This window comes from Delphinapterus leucas, chromosome 10, assembly GCF_059928025.1.
Source record: "Delphinapterus leucas isolate spDelLeu-1000000601 "Yukka" chromosome 10, BTC_Dleu_Yukka2, whole genome shotgun sequence".
In the NCBI taxonomy this organism is placed as follows: domain Eukaryota; kingdom Metazoa; phylum Chordata; class Mammalia; order Artiodactyla; family Monodontidae; genus Delphinapterus; species Delphinapterus leucas.
The window spans coordinates 47,933,794-47,955,599 of record NC_143138.1 but is presented as its reverse complement, the minus strand read 5'-3'; the positions used below and the strand labels follow the sequence as shown (position 1 = coordinate 47,955,599).

Sequence of the window (21,806 nt, the reverse complement as noted above, 5' to 3'; positions counted from 1 at the left end):
ACAGATGAATACATTCTTGTGGCAAGGTAGACATCCCACTCAAAATGTCATCACAAATCTAAGAACTCTCTGCCTTGCTGTGAGATTTTAACTCATTACCTATGAATGAAAGTCCATATACCAAAAACATAAAGTAATCAACATAAGTGTGATCAAAAGCCGTCCAGTTTCAGAAAATACAAAGTTAGTCTTCCAATAGCAACATCAACTTGGCCACATTAGTTTTGGATATCAGTCTAGACAAACAAATAATTACATTTTAAGAATTGTTTCTGCAAAGAAGCACCATTGTAGAAAATATGACATATGTACTCTTGGCCATCTCTTCAGGCTGGAGCAGATACTTCCAGCTCTCTGTTTTCTATTTCAGAGCTACCTTAATTCTTTCTGATTTACCTTCACATTTTTACCCTAAGGGTAATTTACTAAACCTCATCTTAATGGCAAGTAATTGTTGCTTAAAAGGAGTTAGACACAGTTCCTAGAGGAGGTAGATCCTTTAAATTGCAAACATTTAAACAGGGTATTAAATGAAGATGAGCTAGAGCTAGATGATTTCTTGTGTGAATTTCTCAACAAACTCAGTAAACATACCCATAAGGAAAATAATATTTCTTTCAATGTTATATTTATTTTCTTTTTTGTGGTTTGTGTCCTAAACATACATTTTGGTATGCTAATAATAAAACAAGTTGGATCTTTTAATGGCCACATTAAATTTTCTCTATAAATGTTTTGAAAACAAGTTTTTATGGTAAAATATGCAAACTTTCTCAGAAAGCATTTATATAAGAATCATTTTTCAAAATCTTAGCTGTTGCTAAAGCAATGATTGTATTCACATTTAATTTCATGTGCACAAAGTTGTCTGGAGGTAAGAAAAGAAGGACTTTGGAAATTTTCTTTAAAAGAGAAATTGGCAAGAAAAACGTTATTTCAGAAAGTATGCTACATGTTATCAGGAGGAAGGGAAAGAGCAGGAATGTGGGAGAGAGAATAATATACATCCACATATCTGAAGTCTCTCTTCCATTTTCTCTAGTGTGGATCTGAGGGTGAGAGGAGGCAGAGGGGACCTTGTGGCTAATACAGGGGTCAAGGCCATTCCTTTAAATAGCTTTACATTCCTCAAAGTTAAGAATGGGCCACTTGTGGCTATGACATGTGAATCTGGGAAAGCAGCTTATATGCAGTTTGATACCAAGCTAGCCTAGAACTGTGAAAGTGATGTGGCTCTGTGATGAGAATTCAGGATAAATTATAGATGTGTCTTATTTAGACCTGAAGAGAAATCTCAGTGAAAATTATAATTTGTAATAATCAAGGGTTGGAAAGTAACATACTTTTCAAACCCTTGATTATTACAAATTATTTTTCTTTTGTTTGCTCTTTAAGATTGCCTATTCACTATTTGCATTTTAGTAGTTTTAATAAAATTAGTTTTATTTGCTACTGAGGGCAAATGAATTTAAAATTTTTAAGTGTGATAATCTCTTAACTGCACATATCTGAAGCCCAGCTTTTCAATGGCCACAGTATCCAAGACACCACTGACACCTTGTGGCAGCCTGGTGTAATTGCAGGCAAAATTTCCAAGTGATAAACAGTCTTTAAGATGTTACAAATGATAACATTATTATGTTACTTAGAGGTCTAAGAAGTAGAAGGAAAGAATTGTGCATCCCATATCATAAAATATTGAAGTGTAACAAGGTCTCTACATATTTTCTAATTGGTAGGATGAGAGTATTTTTTTTTAGAATTTTACCCCATTTTCCACTTAATACCACTTGTGAAGGGGAAAAGGGTCTTGATTAACTGCAGAATTTGTCATCCACAGCATCTGCAGGAATTGCTGTGTCCCAGAGGAAAGTACGTCAGATCAGTGATCCTATTCAGCAGATCTTAATCCAGCTGCACAAAATCATCTACATCACTCAGGTCAGTGTGCTAGCTTTTTATTTACTTTTTATCTTAAGTACAAGTTTGGTGCTAATATTGGTAAGGAACTACTTTGAGAAACTTTCAGTTCGAGTGATGCTTGTTCTTATTCTCTCCAAATACATATATTTGGGAACACTTTAGCTTAGCAGCAGAGCTGGGAAGGTCATAGGTTAAAAGAAGCAGATAAGTCAGGTTTTCCCTGTGACTCCTAACCTGCTCTTTTACTGCTAGTGCCCAACCAAAAACAAACTTCAACACAAATGGCCCTTTAATGTGTGGGTGAAAGTGGGGACAGAGCTGGGCTACAGGAAAGAAAGGAAAGTAGTTCCCTAATCCTGACGAGGCTGGGATAAAACCAAGACCTCTCAAAAAACTGAAAACACAAAATTCAGGATTTTAAAAACTTTTTCTAAATCTCAGTGACCCTTAGGCACTGGGGAAGTAATCACTGGTTACAAATTATTTACAGAAATCTTTCTAACGATAAGGAAGTTGAATGGTCATTTACCAAAGTTAGGTACTGTTAATAAGAAAACAAATTTTGTAGATAAATAAGTGTAGATATTTGGACAAGAAAGTAACTATTATTTTGAAGTTTAAGACTGTATGTCTTAATATGTAGTTCATTCATTTGTTCATTTTTTCATTTAACATTTAATTACTAGATGCCTACTATGTACCAGCCACTATTCTAGGCACTTGAGACATATCAATGAGCAAAACATATAAACATTCCCTCACCCTAAGATTCAGAGACCAAGTCTGATGATTCTGTCAGTTGCCAATTGTGGCAATTCCAATTAAATATTCAGGTACTAGAGAGAAATATCACCAGGCCAGTGGAACAACTGGGCCCATTGTAAGTCTAACTTGGGCTAATATGCCTCCCCCCTCAAAGAAGCAAACAAACAAAAAAAAACCCATTTTGATTAGTGTACCACGGTGGCATTATAAGACTCTAGGAAACAGAGTCAGTTTATGACTGGTGTCCAGTATTCCCTGAAAGCCTGTGTATTTCCTTCTTCTCTGTGAGAAGTCACCCTAATAGATAGCTGCAGGACTCTCTGGAGAAGGGCTGGAGGAAATTTTATTTATTTTATATTTATTTTATAAATTTTATTTATTGCATAGGTATAGCAATGTTTCAGGGCCCTTCCTCAAGGAGCCCCAGCTTTCCCACTAATTAAGGAGCATTTGGTCTTTGAATTGACCAACGTCTGGAAACTATGTGAGAGGCGGTGACTCTCAATTGAGGGCAACAGTAACTCAAATCACATTTTTGAGTTACTAGAGTGTCTTTTCTGTTATATGGATTAAGGAATACTCTAGTAGGATGACCACATGTTTCTTTCCCCAAGAACACCCCGATCAATTAACTACCATCAGAGATCTCTGTGGGCCAGGCATTCTCATTAACAGTAAACATCCCTGCCATCCTTTATGGTAAATGCTCCCAACTTGTCTCTGGTGGCCAGGGGCTGCCTCTTGGCCTCTGCTCCTCTGGGATCACATCATCCACACTGGAACCTTGTACTTTCAGTGTCATATCTGGCCTACAAAGGAGAGCAACTGTAAGGTCTTCAAGGATGCTGGTTCTCCCCTCTCCAACGTGTTTCTCACTGCTTTAGTGAAAGTGAAGCCTAACCTGGCCTCTGTATCCTGACACTGAATTAAATCTTGGACACAGAGTTTTGAGTGAAGTAGAAAAGAATAGCTTTATTGCTTTGCCAGGCAAAGGGGGCCACAGCAGGCTAATGCCGTCAAAACTCTTGTGTCCCTACCTGGAGTGGGTAGTGAGGAGTTTTATGGGAATGGTTCAAAGAGGGCGTCATTAGCTCATGGACATTCTTCTGACTGGTTGGTGGTGAGGTAATCGGGAGTCAGCATCATCAACCTTCTGGTTCCAACCGGTCGGCGGTCTACGTGCTTGTGGGCAGCATACAGTTAACTTCTCCCACCTGGTGGGTGTTTCAGTATCTGCAAAACAGCTCAAAGATATTGTGTGTATCCCTTAATGGGGAGCCAGGACCCTTCCCCAAGGCTGAACTATTGTTCCTCTTGACTGCTCCTCCCTTGTCTCCGCATGCCCTCCCTTCCCTAATTAGCGACTGCTTAAATCTGCCAATTGGAACTCAGGGAAGGTCATGGAGGCTGAATGAAACCTATTTCCTATAATCAAAGAAATGGGGGACACAGAAAGCCTTTTGTGCCCAGGAGCCCCACAGGGTCCTGTGTGGTATCAAAAGAAATGGCTTCTGAGTGTTCTTGCTAAATGAAATTGGGAAGTGAGTGTGCAGATCACCCATGGTAAATCTATCCCAGCATTCTTGTCTCTCCAAGCCTTTGAATTTCCTCCTCCACAAGCAAGAGAAGCTCTGGCATTTTATCCTCATTAAATGTAGGCCACCATTGAGTCCAGGTTTTAGTATACCTCCAGCTGCATGAACTAATATACTAAATCTAGACTCTCTAGTAAGTACACACATTTGAATGAATTCAGCTTGATATAGTGCTATATTTCATCCTTGTTGGCCTGACACCCTTAGAATCCACTCCTGCACATGTTCTCTGGGTTGCTGCTGATATGGAATAGCAAAATCTTTTGATGCAATTCTTTTGATGAAGAGCAGATAGGGAAATGTACAAGTTCCCCTGGATCATATTGAGATATGACCCTTGTTGCTGACTTAAAGCTCACTGTTGTGAGTCTTAAGAGGAATGAGCAGCCCTTTTTAAGATATTACCCCTCATCTGTCCTAGGTGAGGTTAGTATAGAGTTTTGAAGCAAAAGAAGTCTTATCTTCTCAGATGCAGGGTTTCAAGCTACTTCCACTGGCAATGATGGCTCAGAGTGAGATGAATTTCAAGACTGTCAGTTTTATCTGGGTCCAACAACATGTCCCTACTTGGAGTTTTAGTATCCTAATCTTTTTTTCTAACTTTTGCATGAGAAACTTGGTGAAATGTACATTCAGCTGACATTGTAATTCAGCAACCTGATCAATTAGACTTGTGTTTGATTATCAGCCATACCAGTGCTGTGGTAGCAAGAAATACATTCTATTATGGCTGACATGGAATCTTTCTGGCTCTTAGACTATGAATTGAGCTGAGAGTTAAAGGACCCAGGCTTGACATTGTCTCTCTGTAAGTGCCCCAGTGCATCTAAAGGACCCACCCACCCCACCATCCTCGTGGTCTTCATACTGCCTGACAGTCAAGTGTAGCAGCCACTCAAGCTTCCAGGGTACTCGCTTCAGTTGGCTCTTCATCCAGGTGACAACTGACTAACTGTGAGGCCACTGCATGCCATGGATTACTATCATCCTCTGTCCTATTGGCAAACAACCCAACAGTGGGCTCGGTTCCAAGGGTACAGTCAAATCAATTTCCAAATGCCATCTCTATGGCTTCTCCTGGACATTCCTGGAACCAAATCTGTTTCAGTGAGGGTCTATTCAGGGGACAGAAACCAAACTGATTTCAACAGGGAAGGTTTCACATAAAGAATTGTTTAAGGGCTTCCCTGGTGGCGCAGTAGTTGGGAGCCTGCCTGCCGACGCAGGGGACATGGGTTCGTGCCCTGGTCTGGGAGGGTCCCACGTGCTGCAGAGCAGCTGGGCCCATGAGCCATGGCCGCTGAGCCTGCGTGTCCGGAGCCTGTGCTCCACAACGGGAGAGGCCACAACAGTGAGAGGCCCGAGTACCGCAAAAAAAAAATAATTGTTTGAGAATTACTACTAATAATAGGGTATTATCTACTGAGGAGGGGAAGAGAAATCTAAAGACTATAAGAAGAGCAGATAGGGAAGTCACTACTTATAGGACTGAGGCAGAGCACCCAAGAAAGGAACAAAATAGAAGAGGACACCCTCATCCTAGGCTGAGGTCCAGACCTCACTGGAAAGCCAGAGAAATGTCCTGAGGTACTGTGCTGTAGACTTGCTGGAAATCAGCATGTAAGAGTGGTGTGCTGGGAATTGCCCACTAGGAACTGCCCTCTCTGGGACCAGGGGAGGCTGCCCACTGGTAGGTGCTGCTCCATGGAACTCTCTGGAAAGCTGCCTGCAGGGTTGGTGGCACTGAATCTGGCTGGGGGTGAGCACAGCTGGGGGTCCCCATTCCTACTGACCATTCACTGCTGCCAAACTAAGGCAAGGCAGGAGCATCACTGGAACCAGAAAGACAGGCTCCATCCTCCACTAGTGCCCTCTGCAGATAGAGCTGAACATCCAGCCAGCTGACAAGGGATATATGTTCCAGTGTCACAAGCAGGGCAATGAAGGTGGATTTGGAGCTGAGAGTAAACAAACTTACAGCTGGCACAGTTAGCCTGGGGGCTCAACAAGGGACTACCTTATTTTGGACCTGCCCACCTCTAACTTCTCACTGTTTCCCCTTTGACTTCTGCCCAGCCTGGAGAGTAGCCTGGCTCTTATCTATCATATTTGGGTTATTTTTTGAGGTTTAAAATTTTTTTAACCAAATCTGATATTCTTTTCAGTTACCCTGAAGGCCAGCCTTTTGAAGGCTCAAGAGTCTAAAACTGATTACCCTTTTCTCCATTTTCTTCTGTCAACCTTTCCTTTAGGCAATCCTGCATAACTGTCTACCTAATCATTTAATCAAATGAAAGTGGGTGAAGGGGCATAAGAACATAGGATGGGGGAGAAAATTGGTTAATAAGTCAAAATATAATCTTCCATATCTCTATCGAGTAAAGATATTCAAAAATACATTTCCATTTAAATACTGATATAGATACATGGAGAAGAATTCTTAACTTCAGTGCTATGGAAATAACTTCAAATAGCTTGTTGGTTACCTTAATGATTCACTACTAAATTGAAAGAAAATATCCTTTGAAATTTAAATATAATTTCCATATGCCTGTCCTGCTAATTTTTATATTAAAAAACTTTTGAAATGGATGTATTTTGTTTCTTTATTGGAGTTCAAAGTATTATAAAGCAAGAATGAAACTATTATAAACACCTTATTATTATGTTACACTGCCAGCATAACAAATGATTTCATATTTTTGGCAAGATGGAATTCCTTGCTACAAGTTAAGATATAACCACGGTGGTTGTAAAAATGTATTTCCAGAATACTTTAAAGTTTATGATATTGCTCATAGTAAGGAATGATTCCTCTTTGGGGAACCTTAAATTACAATGCTAACCAAAGTCACTGCCTTTCAAATAAAGGTGATAAATACAAGTCTAACCATTACACTCACATATTTACCAAAGCTTAAAGACCAAGGTCAATTTTTTCTGTTCCGTAATTGCAAAGGAAAACTTCTGAAAGTAAAACTGAACGGACAAACAAACAAAAAACCCTTCTTGTTCACATATTTATTTACTAAATTCCTGCAGACTTAAGCTGTGGTAGCACCCTGAATTGCAGAGCCAGATCCCTTCTGACAACCAACAAGTGACTTTAAATGGGAAACTGCTTACTTCTGGCTGGTGGTGGCCTTATCCAGTTTCCATGGAGACAGATATGTGGAAAATATCTAAAAGCAACTATTTTAAAAGACAGGATGTTAGCATCCTAACTCTGCCTTCAGTGAGTTGACATCTGTTTTCATCAAAAATAAGATGGGGTCTGCTGGAGAAGATGGTGGAAGAGTAAGACACGGAGATCACCTTCCTCCCAACAGATACATCAGAAATACATCTACACGTGGACCTGCTCCTATAGAACCCCCACTGATTGCTGGCAGAAGACCTCAGACCTCCCAAAAGGCAAGAAATTCCCCACATACCTGGGTAGGGCAAAAGAAAAAAGGAGACAAAAGAATAGGGACTGGACCTGCACCAGTGGGAGGGAGCTGTGAAGGAGGAAAGGTTTCCACACACTAGAAGCCCCTTCACGGGCAGAGACTGCGGGTGGCGGAGGGGGGAAGCTTCAGAGCCACGGAGGAGAGTGCAACAGTGGTGAGGAGGGCAAAGCGGGGAGATTCCCACACAGGGAACCGGTGCCGACCAGCACTCACCAGCCCAAGAGGCTTCTCTGTTCACCCACAGGGACGGGCGGAGCTGGGAGCTGAGGCTCAGACTTTGGTCTGATGCCAGGAGAGTACTGGCAGCGGGAACACAGCCTGAAGGTGTTAGTGCACCACGGCTAGCCTGGAGGGAGTCTGAGAGAAGTCTGGAGCTGCCAAAGAGACAAGAGACATTTTCTTGCCTCTTTGTTTCCTGGTGTGCCAGGAGAAGGGATTAAGAGCGCTGCTTAAAGGAGCTCCAGAGACAGGCACAAGCCGTGGCTATCAGCGCAGATCCCAGGAACGGGCATGAGACACAGGCTGCTGCTGCCACCACCAAGAAGTCTGTGTGCGAGCACAGTTCACTATCTGCACCTCCTCTCTGGGGAGCCTGTGCAGCCCGCCACTGCCAGGGTCCCGTGATCCAGGGACAAGTTTCCCGGGAGAACGCAGAGCGCACACCTCAGGCTGGTGCAAGGTCATGCTGGGCTCTGCCGCCACAGGCTTACCCTATATCTGTACCCCACCCTCCCGCCAGCCTGAGTGAGTCAGAACCACCGAATCAGAGGCTCCTTTAACCCCGTCCTGTCTGAGCGAAGAACAGATGTCCTCAGGTGGCCTACACGCAGAGGCAGGGCCAAATCCAAAGCTGAAACACGGGAGCTCTGTGAACAAAGAAGAGAAAGGGAAATTTCTCCCAGCAGCCTCAGAAGCAGCAGATTAAAGCTCCACAATCAACTTGAAGTACCTGAATCTGTGGAATACCTGAATAGACAACGAATCATCCCAAATTGAGGAGGTTGACTTTGGGAGCAAGATATATTATTTTCTCCCCTTTTCCACTTTTTGTGAGTGTGTATGTGTACGCTACTGTGTGAGATTTTGTCTGTATAGCTTTGCTTTCACCATTTGTCCTACGGTTCTGACTGTCTGGGGTTTTTTTCTTTTACTTAAAAATATTTGTTTTCTTAATAATTATTTTTATTTTTGTAACTATTTTATTTTATCTTACTTTATTTTATTTTATCCTCTTTCTTTCTTTCTTTCCTTCTAATTTTCCTCCCTTTTTTTCTGAGCCATGTGGACAGGCTCTTGGTGCTCCAGCCAGGCATCAGGGCTGTGCCTCTGAGGTGGGAGAGCCAACTTCAGGACACTGGTTCACAAGAGACCTCCCTGCTCCAAGTAATATCAAATGGCGAAAATCTCCCAGGTATCTCCATCTCAACACCAAGACCCAGCTTCACTCAACGACCAGCAAGTTACAGTGCTGCACACCCTATGCCAAACAACTAGCAAGACAGGAACAAAACCCCAACCATTAGCAGAGAGGCTGCCTAAAATCATAACAAGGCCACAGACACGCCAAAACGCACCACCAGATGTGGACCTGCCCACCAGAGAGACAAGATCCAGCCTCATCCACCAGAGCACAGTCACTAGTCCCCTCAACCAGGAGGCCTACACAACCCACTGAACCAACCTTAGCCACTGGGGACAGACACCAAAAGCAATGGGAACTACGAACCTGCAGCCTGCAAAAAGGAGAACCCAAACACAGTAACATAAGCAAAATGAGAAGACAGAAACACACACAGAAGATGAAGGAGCAAGGTAAAAACCAATGAGACCTAACAAATGAAGAGAAAACAGGCAGTCTACCTGAAAAAGAATTCAGAATAATGATAGTAAAGATGATCCAAAATCTTGGAAATAGAATAGAGACAATGCAAGGAACATTTAACAAGGACCTAGAAGAGCTAAAGAGGAAACAAGCAATGATCAACAACACAATAAATGAAATTTAAAATAATCTAGATGGGATTAATAGCAGAATAACTGAGGCAGAAGAAAGGATAAGTGACCTGGAAGATAAAATAGTGGAAATAACTACTGTAGAGCACAGTAAAGAAAAAAGAATTAAAAGAACTGAGGACAGTCTCAGAGACCTCTGGGACAACATCAAATGCACCAACATTCGAATTATAGGGGTCCCAGAAGAAGAAGAGAAAAAGAAAGGGACTGAGAAAATATTTGAAGAGATTATAGTTGAAAACTTCCCTAATACGGGAAAGGAAATAGTTAATCAAGTCCAGGAAGCACAGAGAGTCCCATACAGGATAAATCCAAGAGGAAACACGCCAAGACACATATTAATCAAACTGTCAAAAGTTAAATACAAAGAAAGCATATTGAAAGCAGCAAGGGAAAAACAACAAATAACACATAAGGGAATCCCCATAAGGTTAACAGCTGATCTTTCAGCAGAAACTCTGCAAGCCAGAAGGGAGTGGCAGGACATATTTAAAGTGATGAAGGAGAAAAACCTACAACAAAGATTACTCTACCCAGCAAGGATCTCATTCAGATTTTTTTTTTTTTTGCAGTACACAGGCCTCGCACTGTTGTGGCCTCTCCCGTTGTGGAGCACGGACTCGAAAAGCGCATGCTCAGCGGCCATGGCTCACAGGCCCAGCTGCTCCACAGAGTGTGGGACCTTCCCGGACCACAGCACAAACCTGTATCCCCTGCATTGGCAGGCGGACGCTCAACCACTGTGCCACCAGGGAAACCCCTCTCATTCAGATTTGATGGTGAAATTAAAACCTTTACAGACAAGCAAAAGCTGAGAGAGTTCAGCACCACCAAACCAGCTTTACAACAAATGCTAAAGGAACTTCTCTAAGCAAGAAAACAAGAGAAGGAAAAGACCTACAATAACAAACCCAAAACAATGAAGAAAATGGGAATAGGAACATACATATCAATAATTACCTTAAATGTAAATGGATTAAATGCTCCCACCAAAAGACGCAGACTGGCTGAATGCATACAAAAAGAAGACCTGTATATATGCTGTCTACAAGAGACCTACTTCAGACCTAAGAACACATACAAACTGAAAGTGAGGGGATGGAAAAAGATGTTCCATGAATACAGAAATCAGAAGAAAGCTGGAGTGGCAATTCTCATGTCAGAAAAAATAGACTTTAAAATAAAGACTATTACAAGAGACAAAGAAGGACACTACATAATGATGAAGGGATCTATCCAAGAAGAAGACATAACAATTGTAAATATTTATGCATCCAACATAGGAGCACCTCAATACATAAGGCAAATACTAACAGCCATAAAAGGGGAAATCGACAGTAACATTATCATATTAGGGGACTTTAACACCCCACTTTCACCAATGGACAGATCATCCAAAATGAAAATAAATAAGGAAACACAAGCTTTAAATGATACATTAAACAGGATGGACTTAATTGATATTTATAGGACATTCCATCCAAAAACAACAGAATAAACATTTTTCAAAGGTGCTCATGGAACATTCTCCAGGATAGATCATATATTGGGTTAAAAATGTAGCCTTGGTAAATTTAAGAAAATTGAAATCATATCAAGTACCTTTTCTGACAACAACGCTATCAGACTAGATATCAATTACAGGAAAAGATCTGTAAAAAATACAAACACATGGAGGCTAAACAATACACTACTTAATAACGAAGTGATCACTGAAGAAATCAAAGAGGAAATCAAAAAATACCTAGAAACAAACAAAAAAAATACCTAGAAACAAATGACAATGGAGACATGACGACACAATACACATGGGATGCAGCAAAAGCAGTTCTAAGAGGGAAGTTTATAGCAATACAATCCTACCTTAAGAAACAGGAAACATCTCAAATAAACAACCTAACCTTGCACCTAAAGCAATTAGAGAAAGAAGAACAAAAACACCCCAAAGTTAGCAGAAGGAAAGAAGTCATAAAGATCAGATCAGAAATAAATGAAAAAGAAATGAAGGAAATGATAACAAAGATCAATAAAACTAAAAGCTGGTTCTTTGAGAAGATAAACAAAATTGATAAACCATTAGCCGGACTCATCAAGAAAAATAGGGAGAAGACTCGAATCAATAGAATATGAAATGAAAATGGAGAAGTAAGAACTGACACTGCAGAAATACAAAAGATGATGAGAGATTACTACAAGAAACCTTATGCCAATAAAATGGACAACCTGGAAGAAATGAACAAATTCTTCGAAATACACAACGTGCCAAGGCTGAACCAGGAAGAAATAGAAAATATGAACAGACCAATCACAAGCACTGAAATTGAAACTGTGATTAAAAACCTTCCAACAAACAAAAGCCCAGGACCAGATGGCTTCACAGGCGAATTCTATCAAACATTTAGAGAAGAGGTAACACCTATCCTTCTCAAACTCTTCCAAAATATAGCAGAGGGAGGAACACTCCCAAACTCATTCTACAAGGCCACCATCACCCTGAAACTAACACCAGAAAAGAAGTCACAAAGAAAGAAAACTACAGGCCAATATCACTGATGAACCTAGTTGCAAAATTCCTCAACAAAATACTAGCAAACAGCATCCAACAGCACATTAAAAGGATCATACACCAAGATCAAGTGGGGTTTATGCCAGGAATGGAAGGATTCTTCAATATACGCAAATCAATCAATGTGATACACCATATTAACAAATCAAGGAGAAAAACCACAAGATCCTCTCAATAGATGCAGAGAAAGCTTTTGACAAAATTCAACACCCATTTATGATAAAAAACCCTGCAGAAAGTCGGCACAGAGGGAGCTTTCCTTTACATAATAAAGGCCATATATGACAAACTCACAGCCAACATTGTCCTCAATGGTGAAAACCTGAAAGCATTTCCACTAAGATCAGGAAAAAGACAAGGTTGCCCACTCTCACCACTTTTATTCAACATAGTTTTGGAAGTTCTAGTCACATCAATCAGAGAAGAAAAAGAAATAAAAGGAATCCAAATTGGAAAAGAAGAAGGAAAACTGTCACTGTTTGCAGATGCCATGATACTATACATAGAGAATCCTAAAGATGTTACTAGAAAACTACTAGAGCTAAACAATGAATTTGGTAAAGTAGCCGGATACAAAATTAATGCACAGAAATCTCTCACATTCATATACACTAATGATGAAAAATCTGAAAGTAAAATTAAGAAAACACTGCCATTTAACATTGCAACAAAAAGAATAAAATATCTAGGAATAAACCTACCTAAGGAGACAAAAGACCTGTATGCAGAAAATTATAAGACACTGTTGAAAGAAATTAAAGATGATACAAATAGATGGAGAGATATACCATGTTCTTGGATTGGAAGAATCGACATTGTGAAGATGACTCTACTACCCAAAGCAATCTACAGATTCAATGCAATCCCTATCAAACTACCACTGGCATTTTTCACAGAACTAGAAGAAAAGATTTCAAAATTTCACCTTCCCTGGTGGTGCAGTGGTTGAGAGTCTGCCTGCCGATGCAGGGGACACGGGTTCATGCCCTGGTCTGGGAGAATCCCACATGCCGCAGAGTGACTGGGCCTGTGAGCCATGGCTGCTGGGCCTGTGCATTCGGAGCCTGTGCTCCACAATGGGAGAGGCCACAACAGTGAGAGGCCCATGTACTGCAAAAAAAAAAAAAAAAAAAAAAATTTCACAATTTGTATGGAAACACAAAAGACCCCAAATAGCCAAAGCAATCTTGAGAACAAAAAACGGAGCTGGAGGAGTCAGACTCCCTGACTTCAGACTATACTACAAAGCTACAGTAATCCAGACAGTATGGTACTGGCACAAGAACAGAAATATAGATCAATGGAACAGGATAGAAAGCCCAGAGATAAACCCACGCACATGTGGTCACCTTATCTTTGATAAAGGAGGGAAGAATATACAGTGGAGAAAAGACAGCCTCTTCAATAAGTGGTGCTGAGAAAACTGTACAGGTACAAGTAAAAGTATGAAATTAGAACACTCCCTAACACCATACACAAAAATAAACTCAAAATGTATTAAAGACCTAAATGTAAGGCCAGACACTATCAAACTCTTAGAGGAAAACCTAGGCAGCACACTCTATGACATAAATCACAGCAAGATCCTTTTTGACCCACCTCCTAGAGAAATGGAAATAAAAACAAAAATAAACAATTGGGACCTAATGAAACTTAAAAGCTTTTGCACAGTGAAGGAAACCATAAACAAGACCAAAAGACAACCCTCAGAATGGGAGAAAATATTTTCAAATGAAGCAACTGACAAAGGATTAAGCTCATAAATTTATAAGCAAATCATGCAGCTCAATAACAAAAAAACAAACAACCCAATCCAAAAATAGGCAGAAGACCTAAATAGACATTTCTCCAAAGAAGACATACAGACTGCCAACAAAGACATGAAAGAATGCTCAACGTCATCAATCATTAGAGAAATGCAAATCAAAACTGCAATGAGATATCATCTCTCACCAGTCAGAATGGCCATCATCAAAAAATCTAGAAACAATAAATTCTGGAGAGGGTATGGAGAAAAGGGAACCCTCTTGCACTATTGGTGGGAATGTAAGTTGATACAGCCACTATGGAGAACAGTATGGAGGTTTCTTTAAAAACTACAAATAGAACTACCATATGACCCAGGAATCCCACTACTGAGAAAACCATAATTCAAAAAGAGTCATGTACCAAAATGTTCAGTGAAGCTCTATTTACAATAGCCGGGATATGGAAGCAACCTAAATGTCCATCGACAGATGAATGGATAAAGAATATGTGGCACATATATACAATGGAATATTACTCAGCCATATAAAGTAACAAAATTGAGTTATTTGTGGTGAGGTGGATGGACCTAGAGTCTGTCTTACAGAGCGAAGTATGTCAGAAAGAGGAAAACAAATATCATATGCTAACACATATGTATGGAATCTAAGAAAAAGAAAAAGAGGTCATGAAGAACCTAGGGGTAAGACGGGAATAAAGACACAGACCTACTAAAGCATGGACTTTAGGATATGGGGAGGGGGAGGGGGAGGCTGTGATGAGGTGAGAGAGTGGCATGGACATATATACACTACCAAGTGTAAAGTGGATAGCTAGTGAGAAGCAGCCCCGTAGCACAGGGAGATCAGCTAGGTGGTTTGTGACCACCTAGAGGGGTGGGATAGGGAAGGTGGGAGGGAGGGAGAGGCAGGAGGGAAGATATATGAGAACATGTGTATATGTATAACTGATTCACTTTGTTATAAAGCAGAAACTAACACACTATTGTAAAGCAATTATACTCCAATAAAGATATTAAAATAAATAAATAAATAAGATGGGAATCTTCAGACCCTAAGCTGAGAATGAAATCAGTGGTTCATTTCCATTGCTGGAAACCAAAATCGATCTTTGAGCATACAAGGTGACTAAAGTACATACATTATCTTTTAGTAGGAGTCTTTATGTGTTATTGCTTAGGTAGAACCTGTGCAGGCAACGTAAGGTTTGGATTTAACTCTATAGTTAAGATTTGATTGTTATGTTAAATAAATGCTTTAAAAATCCGCATATACCAATCTCCTCTTAAATAGTAATATGTCAAAATAACTTTTTTCAATAGAAAATATATTGTTTGAGTCACTATCAAAGGGGGCCCTGTGGGCTACTGATGGTCTGCCAATCTATTTTTGGAGATACTAGTTCTTTAGAAAGAATCCATATATTATGTTTGAGAAAGCCTACAATATAAATGTATAAGATTTCTCTTTTTTTCTGCTGTTATTTTATTTGGTATGATAAAAACAAACAAAAACCACCCTTTTAGACTTGTGACATTGAAGGAATCATTACCTTCTCTAGAATCAGTTTCTTCATCAGTAAAATTCAGGTAGCTTATGGGACTATTGTGATAAAGGAAATAAAGTATGTGAAATGTTTATAAAGTGCTATACTAGTGTAATGCTAGTGGTGATGGTATTTGCTCTCGAACAATAGTTGTGCTGGTAGACTCACTACCTCAGAAAGTATCTTGGGTGTTATATAAGGTCTGATTTCCTCACCTATAGGATAGTACCTGCTTTGTAAGTTCATTGTCGAGAAAAAAGTGAGCTAATGCACATGAAAGAGTAACCATAGTGCCTGGCACATATAAGTCATAGGTATTAGTAATTTTATTCTTAGTATCATAATTCTTATATATATAATTATATATAAATATCATCTGCAGTTTTAAATTATGTGTGAGTCATCATTCTGTGCAAAAATTTTAATTCTTCCATGAAAACTTTAAAGATAGGGTGCTGTCGCTTGTGATAATTATTCTGATAAGATACAATAGCTTTCTAATACTGCCCTGTATATGAATCTTAAGTTGACTGAATATTAACTTATGCAAGAAAGTTTTTGTGAGGATTAATTCAAGCCATCAGGAGTAGTAAGAGCAATTCTAAGTTAACTAGAGGCTTATCAAGTTAAATGAAGAGCAAGATTTTAAGAGTATCTGAATTAATGTTATAGTGATGGCTGCCACAACCGGGGTAAGTCACTTTTGAAGGACGCATTGGTGCTGTAGCAGACACTGAGGTATGTCAGCAAGGGCTGCTACCTTTCCCCTTGACAGGTAGAATCATGCTGGGCATCAACTAGAAGGTCCTGGGCCAACAATGCCCTTTGGTGTTTGACGTAGGGAGTGGCAACTTCTGGGGGGTAACAGTAGGGAATTATCAAGACCAAAAATCTGTCTTGAGGTACTTTCCCTTACCTTCTCCACTCAAACCTGCAGCTTCCTACTATTTACTTATTAAATCTAACTCATCCTGCTGAGCCCTAATGTATACAAATTCATTTCTCTCTCTTCTTGATAAGTTTGGCCCCTCCAATCTGATCTCTCTCCAGCTGTATATTCAGAAGCAGGCCTCTGACTCTGTACTAATGCAGATGTGTGCTTCCTGGTCCAAAGTGTCAGATCCTTCAGGACAAAGACCATGATGAGAGTGTTCAGCATGGTTCTGGGCATGATACAAGCACTTAAGCATTCATAGAATGCATCTTTCCTTGTAAGTCTGTTGTTTACAAAATTCAATTTATACACGCAACTAATATATAATTTAGTCATTCTATGAAAAAATAATATAAATAAAATGAAAGAACAGTAACATAATTAGAAGTAGCCTTTTGAAAGAGAACAGAGTAATGTGTTTCTTCTGGATTGTAGAATGAAAAATTATAACATTCAGTCATGCTATTTGGAGTAAAATTTAAATTCTTATTTAGTCCTGTTGAGTGAATATTGCTACCTTCACAAATGCTTCCTGGGAGTCAGCTATACATAGTTAACAATGTGCTTATAATGATTTTCTCATTTTATGCAGCTTCCTCCAGCTTTGTACCACAATTTGAAAAGAAGGGTTATAGAGAGATTCAAGAAATCCCTCTTCAGCCAGCAGAGTAACCCTTGTAATTTGAAATCTGAAATTAAAAAGGTATAGTATTCTATATATAGGAATTCTTCTTTGACTAACAAAAAAACATCATGAGAATTAAATTTTATACCTCCTGTGCTTGTATCCTCTATTTAAAGCTCTGCCCTCTACAAAGGATATTATCAATGTTTGTCTTAGTCCATTTGGGCTGCTATAGTAAAAATACCATAAAGTGTGGAGTTTATAAACAGCAAGAATTTATTGCTTATGGTTCTGGAAGCTGACAGTTCAAGATCGGGGTACCAGCATGGTCGGGTCTGGTAAGGACCCTCTTCCAGGTTGGAGACTGCCAACTTCTTGCTGTATCCTTACATGGCAGAGGAGGCAAGGGAGCTCTTCCAGGCCTCTTTTATAAAGGTACTTTTTATAAGAACACTTATATAAGGGCTTTATCGTTATGGCCTAATTACCTCCCAAAGGTCCCACCTTGGAGGTTAGTTTCAATATACAAATTTTGGGGGACACAAACATTGAGACCATAGCACTGCTTAAGATACTAAGTCGAGGATATGTTTTTACCTCTAATTTTCTCACATTTATTTCTGAAGCCTTGTTCTAAGAAGACTAATAGAAAGTTCTTTCAGTATTATTGCATGTTTTCCTAAGAAGAAATGTTATTAAATATATTTAATTTAATTTAAATATTTAAATATTTAATTTAAATTTAAATTAAATTAAATATTTAATTTAAATAAATATATGTCCTTTTTAGAGAATTCTATTCCAACGTTTGTTGGAATATTCTTCAATGAGCCCCTAAATTGAGCTTTGCAACTCTGAAAAAGTCAGTTAACCATCTGAGGCCATGATTTTTATCACCTATGAGGGTGGAACGAACAATTTCTAAGGTTCTTTTCGTCTTCAACATTCTATGGTCTCCTAGATTTTGGGTGCTGGTAAATAGTTCTATTCTTACATAAGGAAACTAAATCACAAAAAGGTTAAATCAACCAGAAAGAAAGAAAATTGTTTATTTCTGGTTAACACAACTTGGTAATAGGAAATCCGTTTGACCTGGTCAGTAGTCATTTTGAGGTGGTCACAGGCTCCCATTCTCCTGTCCCAGAAAGACACAAGGCCCAAACAGCTTGGGCCCAGTTGTGTAAAGATGCTTGATCACACTCCAATTTTGTGTATTTTTTAAAAGCTTCAGCATGTACTTAAACTTTGGCACAAGCATGCTTCCAATGAACTTTTTCTTTAAGGTTTCTTTTTCTTTTACTGTATCCAATCTGTAGTATAAATTAACTCATAATTTGGGCAATGTTGGAAGACAGAGGGAACCAAAAGTGCCCACTGAACTGAGAAGGTATCTTGAGACAGAAAATCGAGGCAGGCAGCTCCATGTAATCAATGGACCAGTTTATTACAGGATAAGTTACAGGGTGGGATCTGGATCAGGTGGACAATGACCCAGAAGCATTCACAGCTGCACTCCACACCTCTGAGAGGGGACATTGGGACAGTTTTATAGTTAACCAAGGAGTTGGGGGGCTGCTCGGAAATAGGACGTGCCTTCCTAAGTCAAGTTTTATGAATGGGTAACTGTCTCGTGGGCGCTGGGAATACGTGAGCAAAGGTCTTCATCATTGTTTAGGGACTAACAGAGCATGGAGGCCACCTGGTCCTAATGATTATTAAACAATGTCTCTTAACTACAAAGCTCCTAATGACAGAGAAGTGATTTATTGTGTGGTACAGTCCTGGATAGGGTCAGCGGGAGGACAGGAGGAGCTATATGGGCCCAAGGTAGCATCAGTTATGCTAACGGTCATATAGGTTCTTTGATAAGAAATGCAAACAGTATGTTTTTACTTTTTTGCCTTACATCAGTGGTGTCTGTACATACACAAACAGGAGATGGGAAAAAAAACACATAGCTGCAGGTAAACAAAACATAAACCCTACCTCATCTGAGATTAGAGATTTTATGGGTTGTCTTGGCAAATAAGGCCGAGAAACAAAGCTAGGGGAGATCAAAACAGAAGTGGAAGAGACTTCAGATATTTATTGTAGGATATTCACATATTGCATCATGAATACCAATAAATAGATTTTAAAGACAGAAGCTCAAGTCTCCCATGAAAACGTTACATATTGATAAGTTTTATATTCTTATTAAAATGATATTCAGAATAATCCAGTTTGTACACACATTTATTTTAACAGAAATCCTAGCTTTATGAGAGGAAGGAGCCTGCTGCAAACTGAGACGTGAAGGGGGCTGCGACCTGTCCCTGCTCCGTGTTTCCAGCAGTGCCTGTCCTTAGTACAAATCATCATCTCTTTTGTGACTTAGGTTTTCAGTTTGGCCTCCTTCCTTGGTGTCTTTCTTTTCCTCCTTTTGTTTAGCTATGCCACCCATTCCCAACCTTGTGTGCTTCCTCTGCTGTGGTGGCATCTCTCACAGGAGCATCTCATCTCTGTTCTTAGTCTGGGGCATATGGGGACCGAAGGGGCCATAGATTCATCCTCCTTTCAACTGGGTTAAGACGCAGATTAAATTATCCTATGAAGAATGCTATGGTCTCATCTGATATTATAAACCTGTGGTGGTTCATATGCTTATGAAGTGTACCCTATAATCGGGGGCAGGCCTCGCCTCCTATGAGCTAAAGAAATTGGAAGCCTGGGATATTAACCAGCTCCTCCATTAACACTTTTCTTAATTTTCCTTGTGCAGAATTAATCTCCCCCTCTATGCTTCAATCACTTTTTCACTCATATCGTTGTGTTTTAAATAGCTTTTTATTCAAAAGATATTTAGTTCACATGTCTGTTTACTTAAGGGTAGTGAGTTTATCTTGTTCATCTTTGATTCCCCAGAGTTGTACACCATGCCTGGTAGATGCTTAATGAATAATTGTTGAATATAGAATGAATTCTAGATTGATAGACATATTCTATATAACATATCCTATATTGGTTCTATTCTTTATTGATATATAAATATTGATAAATATATTAATATATTTCTCCATGAAAAAAAAGAAGCCCTCCTGCCCCCAGTCTAAACCTAAATGAGAAAATTTTGTGACCTGTTTTTCCCCCTTTCTGGTGTAATTTTTAGTCAGTGACAATTTTTTTCAGAAATGGCTTTTTCATCCCCTGTACAATCATAGGGGAGTAGCCCATTAGCCTTTGAATGACATGGTCACCCCAAACTATGGCCGTGGAAGAAGTGGTGACAACATATAAAGTGCCTGTGATTTCCACCCTCCCCTCTGAAGCTTCTCCTAAAATCTGGGGACTCCATGTCTGCAGTTTGAAGGAGTCATTATGGGATGATTGCAACTTACTTATGAGTGGCCTGAGGCCCAGCAGGATGGACAGAAGGGTCAAAACATGGAAGAGCCCTTTTCCAAGAAATGAGCCTCTTTATTTATGACTCACCTGAGGTGTCTTCAGTCCAGGCTGCTCAACATTGGCTAGAATTGCAGGGTGAACAAAGCATCTTTGCAATTGTATAGGTGTCTTTGAGAACTAGGGTTTTCAGCATGGGAGAAAGAAGAAACAGAAACAAAGTAGAAAATACTAACTCAAGTTAGAAGTATCAATATGAATCAGTACGAATTCATGATAGATCTCATCTTTAAAAAAGACACATATTTCCTAAATTTCACTAAAATGATATAGAAACGAAGCAGGGTGCTCCCTTTGCACCCATGGCTTTGGAAGTATAGCCCATTACAGCTCTTGAGCAGGAACTGAACAAGACTAGGCTGGAATATCTTGACATAACAGAATACATGGCGAGGATGCTGTCAAGGACTACTGAGCGTGTGTCAAAAGGACTCAGGAGCCAACAAAGAGGCTCTCACAGACTATCTATTGGATAATTAAAGCGTCAATAAGAATAATAACCAAAATTGATTGAAAGCATTAACTAATGTTTAAATCCGAGAGTTCACAATAGTAAAAAAGAAAGAAAAAAAAATCTCTCATTGGTTACCCTTTGGAAGATTTCATTATTTTGAAAATTGTTTACAAAAGGAAAGAATCAAACATTTATTCTGCCTTTCTCTTATGAATTCTATCTTAGGGTAACTAAATTGATGAGGGGGAAGTTTCTCATTAAAGAAGTACTTCAGCTAATAAGTACTGAAGGAATAAAAAATATTGTCATTTTGCAGCCCCTGAATGAAATAATGGATCTGACATGATCACTACTGGCTGCTGACATCACACAAAGAGGAACAAGCGGACAGTACATGCCTCCTGATGGATGTGCACAGCACATCTGTGAAATGTACATGCTAAACACTTGAATCTGCATCTAATCAGCCTCTAAGATTTAAGCATAAGAAAATAGTGAGTGTAAATATTTCTGTTAACAAAGTGACCTATAAAGTCTAATAAAAACTAATAGAAAGGAGCTGTAGGTTAGAAAAAATGAAAAATAAGGCAATATTTTATGTCTTAACATGTTACGTAATTCAGTCAAAGAGGACAAGAACAATCTAAAGAAAAAAAGATCAGAGGACTGATGAGTGAAGTGTGATAAAACATGTTGAAACATTTCTCATTTCTGACACCTAATTTC

General features: G+C 39.4%; 1 protein-coding gene across 1 annotated transcript in view; it reads left to right on the top strand.

Annotated features, from left to right (window-relative positions):
• The window catches only part of NEK10 (NIMA related kinase 10), a 308,999-nt gene that overhangs the window by 267,860 nt on the left and 19,333 nt on the right, over positions 1-21,806 (top strand). The window contains exons 33-34 of the mRNA XM_089918950.1: positions 1,825-1,941; positions 17,153-17,263. Coding sequence (XP_089775076.1) covers positions 1,825-1,941; positions 17,153-17,263 — 228 coding nt within the window. The remainder of the gene's footprint in view (positions 1-1,824; positions 1,942-17,152; positions 17,264-21,806) is intronic.